The sequence below is a fragment of the Carlito syrichta genome, unplaced genomic scaffold (assembly GCF_000164805.1).
Source record: "Carlito syrichta isolate Samal-C Ts95f unplaced genomic scaffold, Tarsius_syrichta-2.0.1 Scaffold90651, whole genome shotgun sequence".
In the NCBI taxonomy this organism is placed as follows: Eukaryota; Metazoa; Chordata; class Mammalia; order Primates; family Tarsiidae; genus Carlito; species Carlito syrichta.
The window spans coordinates 142,693-161,787 of record NW_007034747.1 but is presented as its reverse complement, the minus strand read 5'-3'; the positions used below and the strand labels follow the sequence as shown (position 1 = coordinate 161,787).

Below are 19,095 nucleotides of genomic sequence, written 5' to 3'. Positions count from 1 at the left end.
TTTGGTATGTAATGCCCAGTTCTGTGAAAGGTTGTATTAATTGAATTTTCCATCTATAATGCGTGAGCATGACTGTTAACTCACACACTTAATAAATTTGTATACTGTACTGTACTTTTAAAAAACTTTTTACTAATTGACTATGTGATAGTTTCTCATTATTGGCTTAATTTTTTTTCTTTGTTACGATTATTCCTGAGCTTAAACTTTCCTGTTTAATATATTTTTGGCTGTATTTAGTGTATTGCCTATTCATAACCTTTGCCAGTTTTTTGTTTGTTTGTTTTTTGATAGTTTTGTGTGCATTATTATTATTTTTTTTAATGTAGAGATGAGTTTTCACTATGTTACCCAGGCTGGTCTTGAACTCCTGGACTCAAGCAGTCCTCCTACCTTGGCTTCCCAAAGTGCTGGGATTACAGGCATGAGCTACCATGCCCAGTCAGTATTTTAAATTGATTAAAGCATATGTTGAGAGTTAGGCCTTTATCTGTATAATATATTATCATTAAATCTTTTTATTTTTGTGATAAACTTTTTATCTTGGAATAATTTTAGATTTACAGAAACGTTACAAAGATCGTACAGAGGGTTCCTGTGTACAAATTCATCCAGTATTCCCTAATGTGAACATTTTACATAAATATGACACTTTTGTCAAAACTAAGAAGCTGACATTAGTATAACACTAATAAGTAAATTAGAGACTTTAGTTGGCTTTTGCCAATTTTTCTACTCATGTTTCTTTCTGTTTCAGGATCCAGTCCAAGATATTACATTATATTTAGTATTGTTTTGACTTTTGAGTAATGTATTAACCTATTAAAAATAATGGTAATTTTTTTAAAAGACAATAATGGTAATAGAATGCTGACTGTATAAAATGTGTACCTTGGTAATGTTCCATTACATTTTCTTCTGGCTCAGCTTTTGTCACTTAATTATATTCACAGTTTCAGTTTTTTTAATTTTATAATCTTTTTTTATGTACAGAAATTTTAAAATATTATATTGTGAAGTTTATGTTTTTGTTTCATGTTTTTTTTTTTGGTTTTTTTGTTTGTTTTTTTGAGTTGGAATCTCACTCTGTCGTCCAGGCTGGAGTGCAGTGGCCGCTCCCGGCCTCCGCAGCCTCAACCTGCTGGGCTCTGGCGATCCTTCCGCCTCAGCCTTCCGAGTAGCCAGAACTACAGGCATGCGCTACCACGCCCAGCTGATTTTTTTATTTATTGTAGAGATGAGGTCTCGCTGCCCAGGCGGGTCTCGAACCTGCGGGCTCAGGCAATCCACTCACCTCAGCCTCCCAAAGGTGTTTCATGTTTTCTGACACATATTGGAAAAGCCTTCTCACTGTTAGATTGGGTAAATATTTGCTTGCATGTCTTTCACAATATTTTCATTATGTTTTGAATATGTAAATATTTAACTTGTTTAATATTTATTTTGGTTTACAGATTAAGAAAGGCACTTTGGGCAACCCCCTCCCACTGTGGGAGCTTTTCTGTTTTCTCAATAAATCCTGCTTTCAAAAAAAAAAAGAAGGAATTATTTTTTTCTGTTGTACCACACCACTGATTTTTTTTTTTTAAGATGTAGGGTACAATTCAGGATTAGGTAGATAAGTGGACATTGTACAAATAAAGTATGGGCCTCGCTTTGGTCCCCGCTTTGCCTGGTTTGAGATCAAGGGACCCTTATTGATGTTATGTGCCCTGCCGTCCCCTCCCCCCACCCTCAGCAGCGTTCTGCTACTGCCAAACCCTTTCTTACAGTGTTATGATAAATATTCAGGGTCTGCTTATAAGTAAGAACATGTGATACTCAGTTTTTTGTTTCTGTAATAGAACACTGAGTATGATAGACTCTAAATCCATCCAAGTTGCTGCAAAGTCTATAATTTTGTCCTCTGTGTGGCTGCATACTATTTTATTGTGTATATGTATCATGTTTGTTTTATTTTTATCCAGTCCATTTTTGATGGGCAGCATGGTTGGTTCCATGTTTTTGCTATTGTGAATAGAGCTGCAGTAAACATGCATGTGCAGGAATCTTTTTTATAGGATGAATTGAGTCTCTCTAAGTATATTCCCAGAAGGAGGATTGTTGGGTAGTATGGAAGGTTGCCTTTTAGATCTTTTTGGAATCACCACACTGTTTTCCACAGAGATTCTATTAGTTTACACTCCCACCAACAGAGTAGAAACATTCCCTCTTCCCTGCATCCTCTTCCAACACATGTGGTTTTTTGAGTTATTTATAATGGCCATCCTGACTGGAGTTAGGTATCTTGGTCACACCGTTAATTAATTGAATAACTTATCATTACTTTACTTATTTCAAGCAGTACCTTTAATAATCTACCGTATTTTAAATTTTGTTTATACATATGTGGACTTCTGGGCTTTTTATTTCAATCTGCTTTTGTTTGGTTTTCTGCCTTTTTTTTTTTTTTTTTTGAGTAGGAGTCTCACTCTGTCACCCAGGCTGGAGGGCAGTGGCTGAGTTCTAGCGATCCTTCTGCATCAGCCTTCCAAGTAGCTAGAACTACAGGCACACACTACCCTGACCATTTTATTTTTTTGTTTATTGTAGAGATGGGATCTCACCAAGTTGCCCAGGTTGGCCTCGAACCCGTGGGCTCAGGAAATCCTCTCACCTTGGCCTCCCAAAGTGCTGGGATTATAGGCATGAGACACTGTACCCAGTCTTTTTCTGCCTTTTCTTATGATAGGCATAAGCAAAATATTATTACATCTAGAATTGCAGGTCTCCTTCCTATTCCATCATTTTCTATTTCTAACCTAAATTTTAAAAAATCTGAGTTATTGTTTAATTTGCCTTTCAGGAAGTTTGTTGACTAAAACTAATTGTTAAAAGGAGATTTTCTGAAAATTTTATTAGAATGACTCTAATCTTAGAATTTAACTTGGCAAAGAATTGATATTACCATGTTTTTCATCCCATTCATCCAGAAAATGAATGATCTTTCCATTCATTACTTTTCTCTTTAGAAAGTGAAAGTTTAAAAGTGTTTTGTTATATTCTTATGAACTTTTTTGTTGTTGTTGCTTTTTTCTTCCCTAGGTTCTCTTTGGAAGAGTGAAGAAAGTTCAACCTTCTGTGGATAAAAATAAAGTTTCTTTGGATCCTTCTCCTAATTTTGATTGCCATATGTCAAGAAGTATACCTTCTTTGAAAGATACCATTGAGCTGCAAGCCTACAGTTCTGCAGTATGTTAACATGGTTCATTTGATTTCTTGAAAGTCACATGCTTCACATTGTATGATTCAAGACTTAAAACTAATTCCCAAAATATTAAATGAAAATCTTTTAATTCCGTATGATATGATCTTAAATAAACAAGCAGTGAAAGCTATTTTAATATGCTTTGTTTGAGAATATTAATAAAGAAGATTGAAAATTTACATTTAACTCTTCAAAGCACAGTGGCTACTTTTATTTAGATGTTCCATAGATTAATTTCCATTTTGCAGAATGTACCAACTTATCTTAAACAAGACTGCACAGCAGGATGACCATAGTCCATAATAATGCATATTTCAGACTTGCTGAGAGAGTATATTTAATGTTTCACCATAAAAAATGATAGGTGAAGTGATGGATATGTTAATTACCTTGATTTATTACTCTTCATTATATACATATATCAAAACATCACATTGTACCCCATATATATACAGTTTTGATTTATTAATCATAAATAATATTCATTTTTAAAATAAGGCTATTTTGAAACAATATTTTGGTCCTTTGTACTTTGCAAAAGGTGAAAAGAAGAAAAAGTTTATGTTTAGTTATTAGGTGAAACAGTAATCTTCTATCATATTTCACTTAGATGTTTTGTGGACCTTTAATTTTATAGAATATTACATATAGATTTGTAATCCTATATATAACTGAGGATGAATCTATATAAAAGTACATGCATGCTCCTACATATAAAATATAATTAGGCTATTGTTATTTTCCTATCAAATAAAATGATTGAGCGTATATGCAAAACATTTAACTTTTAACGGAAAAATAATTTGTATTTAAAAATAAATTGCAGGCCAGGCTTGGTGGCTCAGCCTGTAATCCCAGCACTTTCAGAGGCTGAGGCAAGTGGATTGCCTGAGCCCAGGGGTTCGAGACCAGTCCCGGCACACTAGCCGAGCGAGGTAGCATGCACCTGTACTTCTGGCTACTTGGAAGGTTGAGGTGGAAGGATTGCCGGAGCCCAGCCGGTCGATGCTGGGGTGGCTGTTAGTGTGCCTGCCACTGCACTCTAGCCTGGGTGACAGAGTGAGACTCCAACTCAAAAAAAAAAAAAAACTTATCAGGAGTGATACCTGTATAATAAACATCTGTATACCTAACCCTGAATTGTACCTCACATCTTTAGAAAATAAAAATAGCCAGGCTCGGTGGCTCAGCCTGTAATCCCACACCTTGGGAGGCCGAGGTGAGTGGATTGCCTGAGCCCGCGGGTTCGAGACCCACCTGGGCAACTTGGTGAGACCTCATCTCTACAATAAATCAAAAACTAGCCAGCCGTGGTAGCGCGTGCCTGTAGTTCCAGCTACTTGGAAGGCTGAGGTGGAAGGATCGCTGGAGCCCAGCAGGTCGAGGCTGTGGTGGCCGGGAGTGGCCACTGCACTCGAGTCTGGGTGGCAGAGTGAGACTCCAACTCAAAAAAAAAAAAAAAAAAAAAGAAAGAAAAGAAAAATAATAATAATAATAAATTGTGTCTGTTTCTGACAACATTGGTAACCTATCAGAAAAATGTGGTAGGGAAAATTTTATACACTTTCAAGAAAACTAGGGTTGAAGAAGGCAGCAAGAGGGAGTATATGGAGGTAGATAACATCATGCAGTTATATAGTTAAATATGTAAATTGTAATCAATCATCTTACAAGTCTAATTGCCAGCATAAACCTGTTTATTTATTTTTTTCTTCTTTACCTTTCAGGTATACTTTTATGAATACGATGACCTTTCAAAGCCAGTAGAAAAACCTAGGCAATGCCTTCCATATGCAGTAGTAACAGTAAGATTTATTGGTTTAAAAGTAGATAATGGACAGCTTATGACATCTTTGAGATTCCTCTCAACAGGATTTCCTAAGAGAGCTGGTAAGTGATTCTACTACGTTGGCATTTGTGCTGGTCTTGAAATTTCTGAACATTATTTTCTAATGCGTAGTTAATCTCTAAGCAGATTAGTTGTGTTTTACCTGTTTTTTAGTTTATAAATCCAAAATCCTACTACAGATATTTTTGTGACTTATTTTGCTCAGTATTATGTTTGCGTGATTCTTCCATGTTGATATGTATAACAGTAGTTTATTCATTTTCGTGGATGAGTAGATGAATGGATGGAGAGAGTATTCCATTGTGTGAATACATTATACACTATTCTACCTAGGATATTTGAGCACTTTCCAGTTTTCTTCTTATTCCAAACACTACTATTTCAAACATTTGTATAAGTATCTTAGTGCATATGTGCAAGAATTTTTCTATGGAGTTCATATTTACAAGAGGAATGTGCAAGATAAACCAAATACAGTGTCAAATGGATTTTCAAAGTGGTTACATCAGGTTACATAGTCACTCTGTATCTTTGCCATACACTTTGCTTCCTGCCAGTCTAATGACTGTGTGATGTGTTATCTCATTGTGGTTTCCATTTACATCTTCCTAATTAATGAGGTTGAGGACCATAGTATTCACATCAAACTTAGTATTGTCAGACTTTTTTCATGTATATTGTGTTTTTGTTCTGGTTTTTTTCCTACACTAGTAGGTGTGGCATTTTATTGTTGTTGTATTTTGCTTTTCCTAAGTATTTTATTATTTTTGATGCTGTCAGATGGAATTTTTTCTTTATTTCATGTGTGTATTGCTTATCATAAATGTACAGAAATAAAATTGATTTTTGTATAATCTTGTATCCTGCAACTTTGCTGAACTCATTATTAGTGCTGATTGTTATTTTAGTGGGTTCTCTGGGATTTTCTTTTATATAACATCATGCCGTCTGTGAATAGAGATAATTTTACTTTTTTCTTTTCAATCTGGATGCCTTTTCTTTCCTTTTGTCTGGTTGTCTTGGTTAGTGCCTCTAGGAAGTAAAATGAGGAGAGCAGACATTCTTGTCTTGTTCCTGAACTTAGGGGAAAAGCATACAGTTTTTCACCTCTAAGTATGATATAAGTTGTAGGGTTTTTATAAGTTCCCTTTATCGTGTTGGGGTTACCTTCTATTCCTAGTTTTTTGTGAGTTTTTATCATGAAAGGGTGTTGGATTTTGTCAGGTTTTTTTTCTGCATCTGTTGAGATCTTGAGTTTTTTTGTTTTTATTTTATTGATGCAGTATATTACATTAATTAATTTTCAGATGTTAAACAAACCTAGCATTCCTGGGATACCATTTGATTGTGATCTGTAATTCATTTTCTATTACTGGAATTGGTTTGCTGCAATTTTGTTGGAGATTTTTGTGTCCATATTCATAAGAGATATTGCTTGTAGTTTTTTATGGTGTCTTTGGTCTTGATGTCAGGGCAATATTGGTTTCATAGAATGAATTGGGAAGTGTTCTTTGCTTTTTTGAAAGGGTTTATGAAGAACTGGTATTCTTCTTTAAACATTTGGTAGACTTCACTAGTGAAGACATCTGGGCTAGGATTTTTCTTTTTGCATAAGTCTATTTAGATTTTCTATTTCTTCTTGCATAGGTTTTAGGAGTTTCTGTCTTTGTAAAAAAATGTCCATTTCATCTCACTTACCTAGTTTATTGGCATACATTTGCTTATAAAATTCCTTTATAGTGTTGTCTGTAGTTCTGTAGTCATGTCATCTCTTTCATTTCTGAGACTCCTAATTTGCGTCTTCTTTCACTTTCTTGGTCAGTCTGGCTAAAGGTTTGTCAACTTTATTGGCTATTTTCAAAGAAGCAACTTTGTTTTTATTCTTTTTCCCACTATTCTATCATCCATTTCATTAACTTCTTCTGTAATCTTTGTTTCTTTCCTTTTGTTTGCTTTAGGTTTGGTTTGCTCTTCTTTTTTTGATATCATAGGGTAGAAAGTTAGGTTATTGATTTGAGGTCTTTCTTCGTTTTTAATACAGGCATTTACAGCTATAAATTTCCAGAAGCACTGCTTTAGCTTTGTCCCATAAGTTTTGGTATGTTGTGTAATCATTTTCATTTATCTCAAATTATTTTCTAATTTCCCTGTTGGTTTCTTTTTTGATTGATTTTTTAGGACTATGTTGTTTTTTTTATGTATTTGTGAATTTCCTAAGTTTCTTTGTTACTGATTTCTAATTTCACTCTATGTGGTTTGAGAACAGTTTATATTATCTTTTTAAAAAAAAAATTATTTTTAAGACGTGGGGTACCGTAGTTTGTATTATCCTTTGAGTTTGTTTAGATTTGTTTTATAAGCTTGCATATAGTCTTTCTTGGAGAAAGATCCATGTGCAACTGAATATACAGTTGTTCTTCAGATTTATGCAGGGATTGCTTCCAGGACCTCCATGAGATACCAGAATTCATGAATGTTCAAATTCCTTGCGTAAAATGACACAGTATTTGCATATAACCTATATAACCTGCACATATTCTCCCATATACTTTAAATCATTGCTAGATTACTTATAATACCTAATACATTATAAGTGCTATATAAATCGTCATATTTTTTATTTGTATTATTTCCTATTGTGTTATTTTTATTAGGTTTTTAAATAATGTATCTTTGATACCTGGTTGGTTGAATCCACGAATGTGGAGCCCACCAATACAGAGGGCGGACTATACTATATTCTGCTGTTGTTGAGTATAGTGTTCTATGCATAACTGTTAGGTCTGGTTGGTTTATTGTTTGTTCAAGTCTTCCATTTCCTTGATGATCTTCTGCCTAGTAGTTCTGTCCACATTTTCCCTCAGCTAGATGGCTTATATTAGAGACAATAGATATGGACCTTTCCCCACTTCTATTCCAGCCTGTCTATGGTTTTTTATTGCTTACTACTTTTAATCAAAGGATGATGCCTTTTAGGATGATGAACTTTAGGGAAAACTTACTATAGGCCCAAAGTTAAAGCCACACCTGTCGAATATTAGCACACTCATCTCTCTCTGGAGTACATACTCTAGATCTACACTACCTAATTCAGTCTCCACTAGTCACATGCACCTGTTTAAATTTAAATTAAATAAAATTATAAATTCATTAGTCACACCAGGCACATTTCAAGTGCTCAGTAGCCATGTATGGCTAATGTCTACCATATTGTACAGACAGCACAGATATCATTTCCATTATCACCAAGTATATGGTGTTAATAACTGGTAGTGTACTTCACTGATTGCAATTTGATTTTATTAGTTTTCTTATTTTATGGAAGATGTTGAATTTGTTCTCCAATTTTTAATTGTCATTTGGTAAGAATGCCAAAAAAATGGAAGTAAAAGCGTCACTGGTAAGTTTAAAGAGACTGCTTAACAAAGTGATTGAGTTTCTACTGTTTACAAATTGTGTGATCCTGGGAAAATTACTGTTAATTTTATTTCTCATAAATGAAATGAAAATGTTGTGAAGATTAGATTAATGTACATGAAGCACTTAAAACAGTACTCGAGGCTGGGCATGGCAGCTCACACCTTTAATCCCTGCACTTTGGAAGGCCAAGGAGGAAGGATTGCTTGCACCCAAGAGTTCAAGACAAGTCTGGGCAACATAGTGAGTCCTTCTCTCTACAAAAAATTTTAAAATTGGCCAGGTGTTATGGGGGAAAAAAATTGTTGCCAATCTAAAAAGTTTTTTTAAATGGATCTTATTGCTTACTTAGTGAGGTTGGGCATCTTTTTGTGTTTGTTGCCAATCTTATCAGTTTTACTCATTGAGTTTTGTTGTTTATCATGCATTTTGTCATTTTAAAATATTTTATTTATATGTTATTGACATCTTTTTTTTTCTTTTGTGTTTTCTGATTTTCAGTCATGCTTAAAAAGTACTTTCCTACCCCAAGATAATGAAAAAAAATCCATCCATGTTTTGTTCTATTACTTTTATTTTTGGTTTGTTTTGTTTTTTGAATCAGGGTCTTACTCTGTCACCCAGGCTAGAGTACAGTGGCATGAGCATGGCTCATAGTAGCCTTGACCTTCTGGGCTCAGGCGATCCTTCTAGCTGGGACTACAGACCCACGCCACCACACTTAGTTAATGTTTTTCTTATAGTTATTTTTTTTATAGTGAATTTTATATGTTGGTAGCAGGAATTGTAGAGGTCTGCCTTTCCTTTTTCTTTTCCATTATAATCCCATCCTTTAAAACTGTTTCTTTGTGTGTGTTCATATTTCCACTAGAGCTTACTCTAATTAGTAAAATAAATCATAGGTGGCCGTATTTAGAAATTTTCAAATAGCTCTCATATTATGAAAAAGAACTTTATGGTACTACTCAGTATTATGATAGGGACTTTATATAGCTTATAAATCTCAAGCAATTTCTCATTGATAATTTGTTTTAGTAAAGATGTTTTTAAGATGTTACTTAGCTGTGGCTGTTTTGTGAAAACTTTGTGAGAAATTATTTACTTTTTTTGTTGTTATTGATGTTTTGGTTTTTGTTTTTTTTTGAGTCAAAGTCTCACTGTCACTCAGGCTGCAGTGCAGTGACACGATCATAGCTCACCACAGCCTTGAACTCCTGGGCTCAGGTGATCCTTCTGCCTCAACCTTCTGAGTATCTGGGAATACAGGCACACACCACCACACCTGGCTTTGTTTGTTTGTTTGTCTGAGGCCTCACTATGTTGCCCAGGCTGATCTTGAACTCCTCTGTTCAGTGGATGATCCTCCCTCCCACTTCGGCCTTCCAAAGTATTAGGATTATAAGCATGAACCACCATGTTAGGCCTATTTACTTGTTAAATATGCATTTTTATAAGTTCTTTCATTAACACATGAGGTTCTTTATGAAATTTAGGAATAAATTTTTTTTAATTATTTAAAAATTTACTTTTATTTTTCAGGTATTTGTTCACATATGTTATTTCGCAGGAATACTTATTTTACTATGGGAGGGGGATAATGGTTTGCTTTGGCTCCTAAGAAAAATTTTATGGAACTTTTCGGTTTTTTATTTTCCTACTTTTTCACCTTATTCCCTTTTCCTTTCCTTTTTTGTTCTCCCATGGTAAAGGAACAAGAAGCCCGGTCATCAGTAGATAGAGGGAAACAATGTTGTCTACTAATATGTAGATGCTGTTATTAAATATCTGAATATAGGAAATTTATATAAGAAATCCCTAGTCTTTGGATAAAATGTTTTTATTTTTATTTAATTTTTTTCTATTTCTTATTTGTCAGAATTTTTATGGCAAATACACTTAGGTTTTCTAGAGTAGGACATAGTTTTATGCTACATAATTTATATTTCATTGATTTGTTACTCATCCTCTTCTCTCTTTGCTTTTTCTGCTGATAACACGTTTTGATCATTATTAGATTAGCTTTCATTAAAATCACTCCTGACATAGTTTCCTTGTATTAATAGTTGCTGCAGAAACATTTTTTCTTTAAATTTTTCTTGTTATTTCCACAGAAAGAACATGCTCTCTGAGTAACTGTACAGTGGCCAAAAGAATTGGAAAAGGAAAAGATGCTACTGTTATCTTTGAGCATTTCAGGAAACCTGTAGATCCATTTGTTCAGGAAAACTGTTCCTGTGATGAACTAAATTCAGAGATAAATCCTTCCAACTCAGATGTTTCTAACTCCTATAGAAATGTGCAAAATGGAAACATTTCTATACTTGAAACATACAGCGGACAGACAGAACACAATTTAGCAGAAATTACAGATACTTCTCAAGTATATGCACATGATTCAGGTCTTTCATTTATGGCCAGTGATACCAAAGAAAGTGTTAATGATGACCTGTTGATAAATTTGACATATCTTAAAAATGTTTTAAGTAGTGTTTCTGATGCTTTACCTCTTCACAACATTGGCTCAACCACAGTTATCACTTCAAAAATCATCAAAGACCCAAGACTGATGAGGAGAGAAGAAAGTATGGGAAAACAGAATAATTCTCCAGGTTTAAATGAGATTTTGCCATTTGAGAAGAGTTTAGATTATGTGAATTCAGAAATAAACCTGCCACCTGTGCCAACTAATTCTCCGTCATCAGGAGTCATCCCTGATGATCATACTGTTCTTACTAATTGTTCGGATGCCCCTTGCTTTAAAATTTCTTTTGATGATTCACTATCTCAGAGCATGGGCTCTAAGGACTATGTTTGTACAGTTCCCAATAACATTACCATGGAAGGACAGTGTAAGGACCAAGACAATTTTTCCTTCCCAATTTCTTTGTCAAATGTAGTTTCAGAAGTTGAGAATGAAAAACACAGTGAGAAAAAAGCCTCAAAGAGAAGTAATATTCCACTTTTAATTGAGCAAAGCAATGAGCCACATCACTCTTACAAGTCAGTGAATGCTTATACAAACGAGTACAATGATCACATCTCTCAGGAATCACAGTTTTCTAATTCTGAAACTGTATATCAGACTGATAACCAAATATCTATACCTTTTCCTCTCCAAAATAAAGCAAGCATAGATGAGTACATTCAAAATATTGGAAAGATGAGCAACTGCACTGACCCAGAAGACAATTCCAAGCATGGAGAAAAACAAACTTTGTGGAAAGAAATTGATAATGAGTTCACTAATGAAACAAAAATCAGTCCAATAGATAATTGTATTTCTTCACACCAAAAAAACAAAGAGGGTGACAGTCTTGATTACTTGAGAAAAAACTGTGATAAAGTATTAATTACTGAGGAGTTAGAAATACCTAAATCTTCCACATCTGCCACAAAGGATAAGGATGAACTAGATCATCTAACATTAGAACTACAAATCACTCCAGGTGTAGAAAGCCTTTTACAAAAGCATCCTCAATACTCTACAGAGTATGAAAATAACATTCATACAAGTTTTGCCATTGCTCAAAAACTAATGGAACCGAAGTTGAAAAAAATAAATCAGAATTGTGTTAGTATCATGAATAATGCTTTCCAGGAAGCAAAAGACACCCCTCGCACCAAAGAAATGATCATTGATACAGTTATTTCATCTCATGACATCGAAACAGCTCGTGACAATTCAAATTGCCATATAACTAGAGAACATATGTGTATCCATAGAAAAAATGAAAATAAACCCGTGTCATTAGAGAACATTCAGAGAGACTGCAAAGAAAGTCTTTATATTGGAAATGAAGATGAAGATCACACTCTATTCTGTAATGCACAGTTAAACAATGATACATGCCTGAGTGTTAATTTCAAAGAACAGAGAGGTAATGAAAAAGAAAGCCAAAATGAAGCTAAAGAGGAGGATCGTGCTTTATCTCCAGAAAACAACATAGAAAATATATATGAAGACAAAAAGCACAACAATTTCACCAATAAAGATGAAAGGAGGGAGAATAGAAATTATAACAATGTAGACCTTCTGAGTATTGAAGAATTTTCTACATTTAACTTGATTTGGGGAGAAAAATGCATATCAACAGAAACTGCATTATTAGAGAATGAAAATACCATTAGTGCCATAAAACAAAAAGATACTGAAAATACTGGAAGAAGTGTGGAGCAATTGGCTTCTATAACCTTTCCCAAAATTGCAAGTTCTTCAGTGAGTACAGTCTCAAATGCTGCAGTACAGACAGCTAGTACTATGCCTACATTAATCATAAATCATGAAGATCACCAAAGAAACCATTTTAAAGTAACTTGTTCTTCTGAATGCCGAGATTTTGGCTTGCTAGTAAAACATAGGACTTCTGATTGTGAAATTGATATGAATAAAAGTAACTTACAAGAATCATTTCATCAGTCAATAAATAACTCAGTTCCTCAGAATTTCGAATTGGGAAGTGAGATTGAAGTCGAAACAGAAGAGTGTGATGATGCTTTTCTGTTTCAGCAAGATGCATATAGCCATGGAAGTGTACTTTATGAAGAAATTGAGGCCTTATATGAGGCTCTGAAGTCTCGTATAAATTGGAAAGATCTATCAGGAAGCAATAATGGGGATATGGGAGTTTTGGAAAGCACCACAAGAAGGGAGAATAATCAGCATGATTCTGAGGAGGGTAATTATGTTAACTCCTCCACACAAAGAAATGAAACAGAGCTCCTCAACTCAGCTTTACTTCCAGATCTACAGATTCAAATTACTAGTATATTTAGGCCAGAATTTAGCCCCACTGCTGACTCCCCTGCATTTAAAGATAATTACACATGTGTAACTGAAGCCACAAAACCAGAAACAAATAAGGAGGGGGAAGCTCTAGGATTTGAAATTTCTCAGCCTTTTGGTGAAAATTCAAATGATCCATGTGAAGATAAAATTGGTAATATAAGGCAAGGATCAGAACTAGTGAGTAAAAATGAAATTTCCCTTTCTTTTGACTTGAGTCACAATGCACATGTGACTCAAATGTCTGAAAATCAAAACAGTGAATCTTTGTGTACTGAACCTCCTTATGTTACACCAATAAATGATAGAAGCAGATGTTCCTTTACAAAATCAAAATCTGACTGTGATGATACCAAAAGTAAAAAGGAGAAAGAATCAAGAATTAGCAAAAGAAAGCTACATACATCTTCTAGGGCTGAGAACATATCACTTAAAGATTTAAAACAGTATAAAATTTATGGGAAAAAGAGGAGGCTAGCCAGTCAAAATTCATCTGAGTGTTTTTCTTCATTATCCCAAGGACGAATAAAAACATTTTCACAGTCAGAAAAGCACATTAGGAGTGTCCTGGATATTCTAAATAGTGAAGCATCCTTATGCAAAAGCAAATGTCTTTCTAGAAAACTAGACAAAGCTGTTATTCACTTAAAAAAAGCTCACAGAAGAGTTCATACGTCTTTACAGCTTATAACTAAAGTCGGAGAAAAAAGAAAGGGCCCGTTACCAAAATCATACGCCATAATATGCAATAATTTCTGGGAAAGCTGTGACCTCCAAGGGTATAGTTCTGTATCTCAAAGAAAACATCCTACTGAGCATTTTTTGTCAAAAAGAAATCATGACAAACAGGGAGAGAAAAGAACTTTAAGCTTTGTTGGTGCTAAGTCGTCAACCCATGTATCAAAGCACAAGTCTTACAAAACAAATGAAGAGAAAATCACAAATTGCCTTTCCAAGAAAAGCATGGCTAGCAGTGTCTCCAAAAGTCACTCCACTATTCAAGAGAGAGAATTTTGTGATCAAAAACAACACCCTGAATCACAGTTGCCCCTATCTTCCACATCTCAAAGTACAAGTCTGTCAGCTTATAATAACAGTATGAGAAATCCTCAATCATCAGAACTTCTGCCCTTTTCTAGAAAAACTGGGTTTCTGCTTTCTCCAAACTGCTTAGATGAGAAATTAATTGAAAAGGAAAATCAAATTAATATAAAGTTTTCATCTAACATTAATAAATGTGAAAAGCTTGAGAACCATTCAGCACATAATAATATTAAGGATGCAGCAAAAGAAAACAGTTATGAGACAGATGAAGTAATAAATGAAAGTAATTCAGGATCTTTAAGTTGCATAAAAGAAAACACGAGTTATAACTCAGACAAAAGTTATGATGCAACTTGTATACCTTGTACAGAGGTGAAAACTGACTTACTTATTTCAGTCTTAGAATCAAATGTGGAGCACTTGTTAAATGTTGATATCTACCAACAAGATAACCTCATTCTGTCTGGTTGTGAAAGAAACCCGAATGTAAATTTTCCTATGGAAAAGTGGACAGCTCCTACTGAGAGCTCCAAACGAAGCGCCATTACAGGAAAATTATTTATGAACCCTTTAACCCTAACTTTGTTGGCAGGCAAAAAGTATAGTATTCCTCCATTGTTATCAGTCACTGAGGTGACAGATACTGAGGACAAATCTTCAAAATCTTACTTGGATAAACAGAGAATGTTCACTGTAGATTCTGTTGAAGCATCTACTGTATCACACTATCAGCAGAGATGTGGTGGAAAGGAACTTCTAAGGACAGAACAATGCTCTTCAATTAATTGCTTCCATACAGGTGGGAATGAAGCAAATACTACAGAGAATTCTGAGTTGAATCTAGCATCAATAACTGAAAAAAGTAAAAGTTATGGGGAAAATATAATGAAACTAGCTTCAGATGGCAGTTCTCTGCTCTTAAAAGATCACATAAAAGGCTCTGCTTCAAAAAAACATATTGTAAAGAAAGACATTCAGGACAGAAAAATGTGGAAAATTAAGCAAGCAGAAAAAGCAAAAGATTTCATTTACAAAAGAAGCATGACTGAATCAACTGTTGAGACTGAATACAAAAATCAAGAGAATAAGATCTTAGAAAAATCCTTCCACTTAAATGAGAAAACAATTAAAAATAACTTGATTGATTCTCATGTAAGCATTAAAAATACTACTAAGGCAGTCTCTTTGAATAACACAGTTTCTAATCAGCTTAACAAATACGAGAAGAAGGAGAAAATTAAAGTTAGTAATGATCCTAAATCTGACTCGACATTGCATTCAGAAATTGCCTGTATTTCCAAACCAGACCTTCTAAGAGTTAATCATATGCCTGTTTTACATGCTCACTCTAAAACCTCTAAAGTCAGTGCTCTTCCAAAGAAGCTTACATCATACATAAGTGAATCAAAAGAAAAGCATTGCTCGGATAATCAAACGGCCCTTATAGCTAAGCTGTCTCAAATTTTGCGAAGAGCAGATGAAGCATCATCTTTGCCGATTCTACAGGAAGAAACCAAGGTTTGTCAAAATCTTCTCCCTTTGTTTGTTGAAGCTTTTGAAAGAAAGCAAGAAAGTTCAGTTGAACAGATCTTGGTTTCAAGAGAACTGTTGGTAGACCAAAACCTTTGGAATAATTACAAGCACAAATTAAAACCGTCTGCTGTTGACACCTTGGTAGAACTACAAATGATGATGGAGACTATTCAGTTCATTGAAAATAAAAAAAGGCTCTTAGAAGGTGAACCAACATTTCGAAGCTTGCTTTGGTATGATGAGACGTTGTATGCTGAGCTTCTTGGCAGACCACGTGGATTTCAACAGCAGTCTAATTTTTATCCAGCTTTTCAAGGAAGGTTAAAATATAATGCATTCTGTGAGTTACAAATTTACCATGATCAGTTAATTGAATTGTTTGAAGAAACAGAAAGGGAAAATAATTCATACTATGCATTCTTAAAATACAAACGACAGATTAATGAATGTGAAGCCATAATGAAACGTTGTTGCGATTGTTTTGATTTTTCTCTTTCTGTTCCATTTACCTGTGGGGTTAACTTTGGAGATAGTTTAGGCGATCTAGAAACCTTAAGAAAAAGTACTTTACAGCTGATCAGTATACACGCAGACGCTCCAAAAGTTCATTCAGATCCAGGAAAACAAGACCATCTGTGGATTATCATAGAAATGATCTCCTCAAAAGTTAATTTTATCAAGAGCAATGAGGCAGTAAGTATTAAAATATCTCTTTATGGTCTGGAACATATTTTTTTTGATGCTGCAAAAAATCTTGTTTGGAAAGAGAGAAGACAATCTTTTAACAAAAAGCACTCACAGAAGAACAAAGAAATGTTACTCAAAATAAATCAGTGTGCTTTTTCTAAGTTACAGACGATATATGATACTTTGTCTAAAGATTTAAACAGTGAACCAGTTTCTAATATTGAACTTGAGGAGGATACTATGATTGCTTCTGGAAAGGTAGATCATCTAACAAACAAAGCAACGAGTGGCATAGAAAATTGCAGGTTTAACAGTACTTTGTTTTCACACCCAGATATATGTTGTATTAGTGAAATACTAGATCAAGCTGAATTTGCAGACCTTAACAGATTACAGGATCTCACCTTGAGATGTACAGATCACTTAGAAATGTTAAAAAAATACTTTCAGATGCTACAAGAAGATAACATAGATAATATTTTTATCACAGAAGAAAACGTTTTGGATATGATGAAAAACCACAACCATGGATCTGTGATTTTAAAACCTGAAGCTATTGAAATATATATTGAAGTTGTCATGGTCTCAGAAACGGTTCACTTTCTGAAAAACTTGATAGCAAAGAAACTAGACAAACAGAGGTTGCGAGGTATGCTTTGGTTTGATTTGTCACTCCTCCCTGAGCTGGTTCACTGCCAAGAAAAAATGACTTCTTTTTCATTTCTTAAAGGTAACACAACAAATGTTTGCCTTTGGAAAATGATAGAGTCTGCTATTTCTGAACTTAACAAAGATCTGGATATTATCTACAAATATGATGAAGCTGTTAACAGCTCATACGCTCTTCATTTGCTCTCAAGAGAACTTGAAGAGCTTACAGAAATAAAAAAGCTTCTAAAGAAGTCCAAGTATTCCATTTCCACATATATTGACTTTGTGCCATGTATAGCATCCATAAATTATGGCAGCACTGTGACAGAGTTAGAATACAACTACAATCAGTTTTCTACACTGCTCAAAAATATAATGTCTGCCCCTCAAAAAGATTTAGGAAAAATGGCCCACATTATGAAAGTCATGAAAACAATTGAACACATGAAGATTATATGTGCTAAAAATGCTAAATTAACCATTTCCTTTATTCTGTGCCAAATGCTGTGTAACAGAAGGAAGGCTGCCCAATTGAACAGAAAAGAAAAGATGGATTTTCATGTTATAAAACCTGGTGAAAATATCAGTAAGTCTAGTATGTCGATGAAAGTGCCCTCAACTTCAGAATCCATAATAAAAAATGTTTCAGATTCCTCTAAAAAACGACATATCACTTTGGACAAATGTGAAGATTCTCAGGAACAAGAGAAAAATACTACTATTTCCAGTTCTAAAAAGCCAAAGGTATGAATGTTTAAAAACAAACCCTGAGTAAGTATTCTTTTTAAAAACAAGTCTACTCTAAGCAAACAAGTAGTTTACAGAATCATTAAAAGTTTAGAATGTTTATAATTGTCTTGCAAAATGAGTTTACTAACCATAATATTGGATTAAACAATTCATATTCTCTATAAAATGATTCTATATATGCAAATGTCTACTTTTTAGACATAAAAAACAAATGTTTTAATTTAGAAAACTTTTGTTGGGAGGATGTGAATGGTAGTAGCTTCTTAAGGGACAGTTCAATATTTTGAATATGAGTTAATAAGTAAATGACCAGTATTTATTGAGTAACTTCTATATAACAAGCCTATGCTCACTGTGGTAAATATTAAAGACTGCTAATAAAGTCTGTCTACTTGGCCATTATCATCCAAATGGAGAAACAGGACAGATATTTTTCAGTAGATGTGTATCAGTGAGTTAGAAGAAATCCTGTATAAATACATATTAACAAATTTTATACCATTTAATATGTGTTTGGCAGTGCTCTAAGACTATACAAATATTAACTCATTTTAATAAGATCTTTTATGATGTATCCACAATTATTATCTTTTTTTTTTTGAGTTGGAGTCTCACTCCGTCACCCAGACTGGAGTGCAGTGGCACACTCACGGCTACCCCAGTGTCGACCCACCCAGCTCTGGCAATCCTTCCACCTCAGCCTTCCAATAGCCAGAACTGCAGGCACGCTCTATCATGCCCTGCTTATTTTTGATTTATTGTAGAGACAGGGTCTCACCAAGTTATCTGGGTTGGTCTCAAACCTGCAGCCTCATGCAATCCACTCACTTCGGCCTCCCAAAGTGTTGGGATTACAGACTGAGCCATGGCCATTATCTTTTTTAAAGATAAGAAAACTGAAGCATAGAAATGACCAGGTCATGGAGTTAGTTCATTTTAGTTCATGGAACTTCCAGAGCCCATACTGACAGTTGTTCCTGCTCTGCTCTCAAAGACTTCTCTTACAACTTTCAAGAATTTCTTAGTAAGCCGGGCTCGGTGGCTCAGCCTGTAATCCCGCGCCTTTGAGAGGCCGAGGTGGGTGGATCGCCTGAGCCTGTGGGTTCGAGACCCGCCTGGGCAGCGAGACCTCAT

At 34.6% G+C, this 19,095-nt stretch overlaps 1 protein-coding gene across 1 annotated transcript in view; it reads left to right on the top strand.

Moving 5' to 3' along the window:
* TEX15 (testis expressed 15, meiosis and synapsis associated) overlaps window positions 1-19,095 on the top strand; it is a 55,778-nt gene that overhangs the window by 27,872 nt on the left and 8,811 nt on the right. The window contains exons 4-6 of the mRNA XM_021712811.1: window positions 3,085-3,231; window positions 4,975-5,137; window positions 10,625-17,955. Of these exons, the coding sequence (XP_021568486.1) occupies window positions 3,085-3,231; window positions 4,975-5,137; window positions 10,625-17,955 (7,641 nt within the window). The remainder of the gene's footprint in view (window positions 1-3,084; window positions 3,232-4,974; window positions 5,138-10,624; window positions 17,956-19,095) is intronic.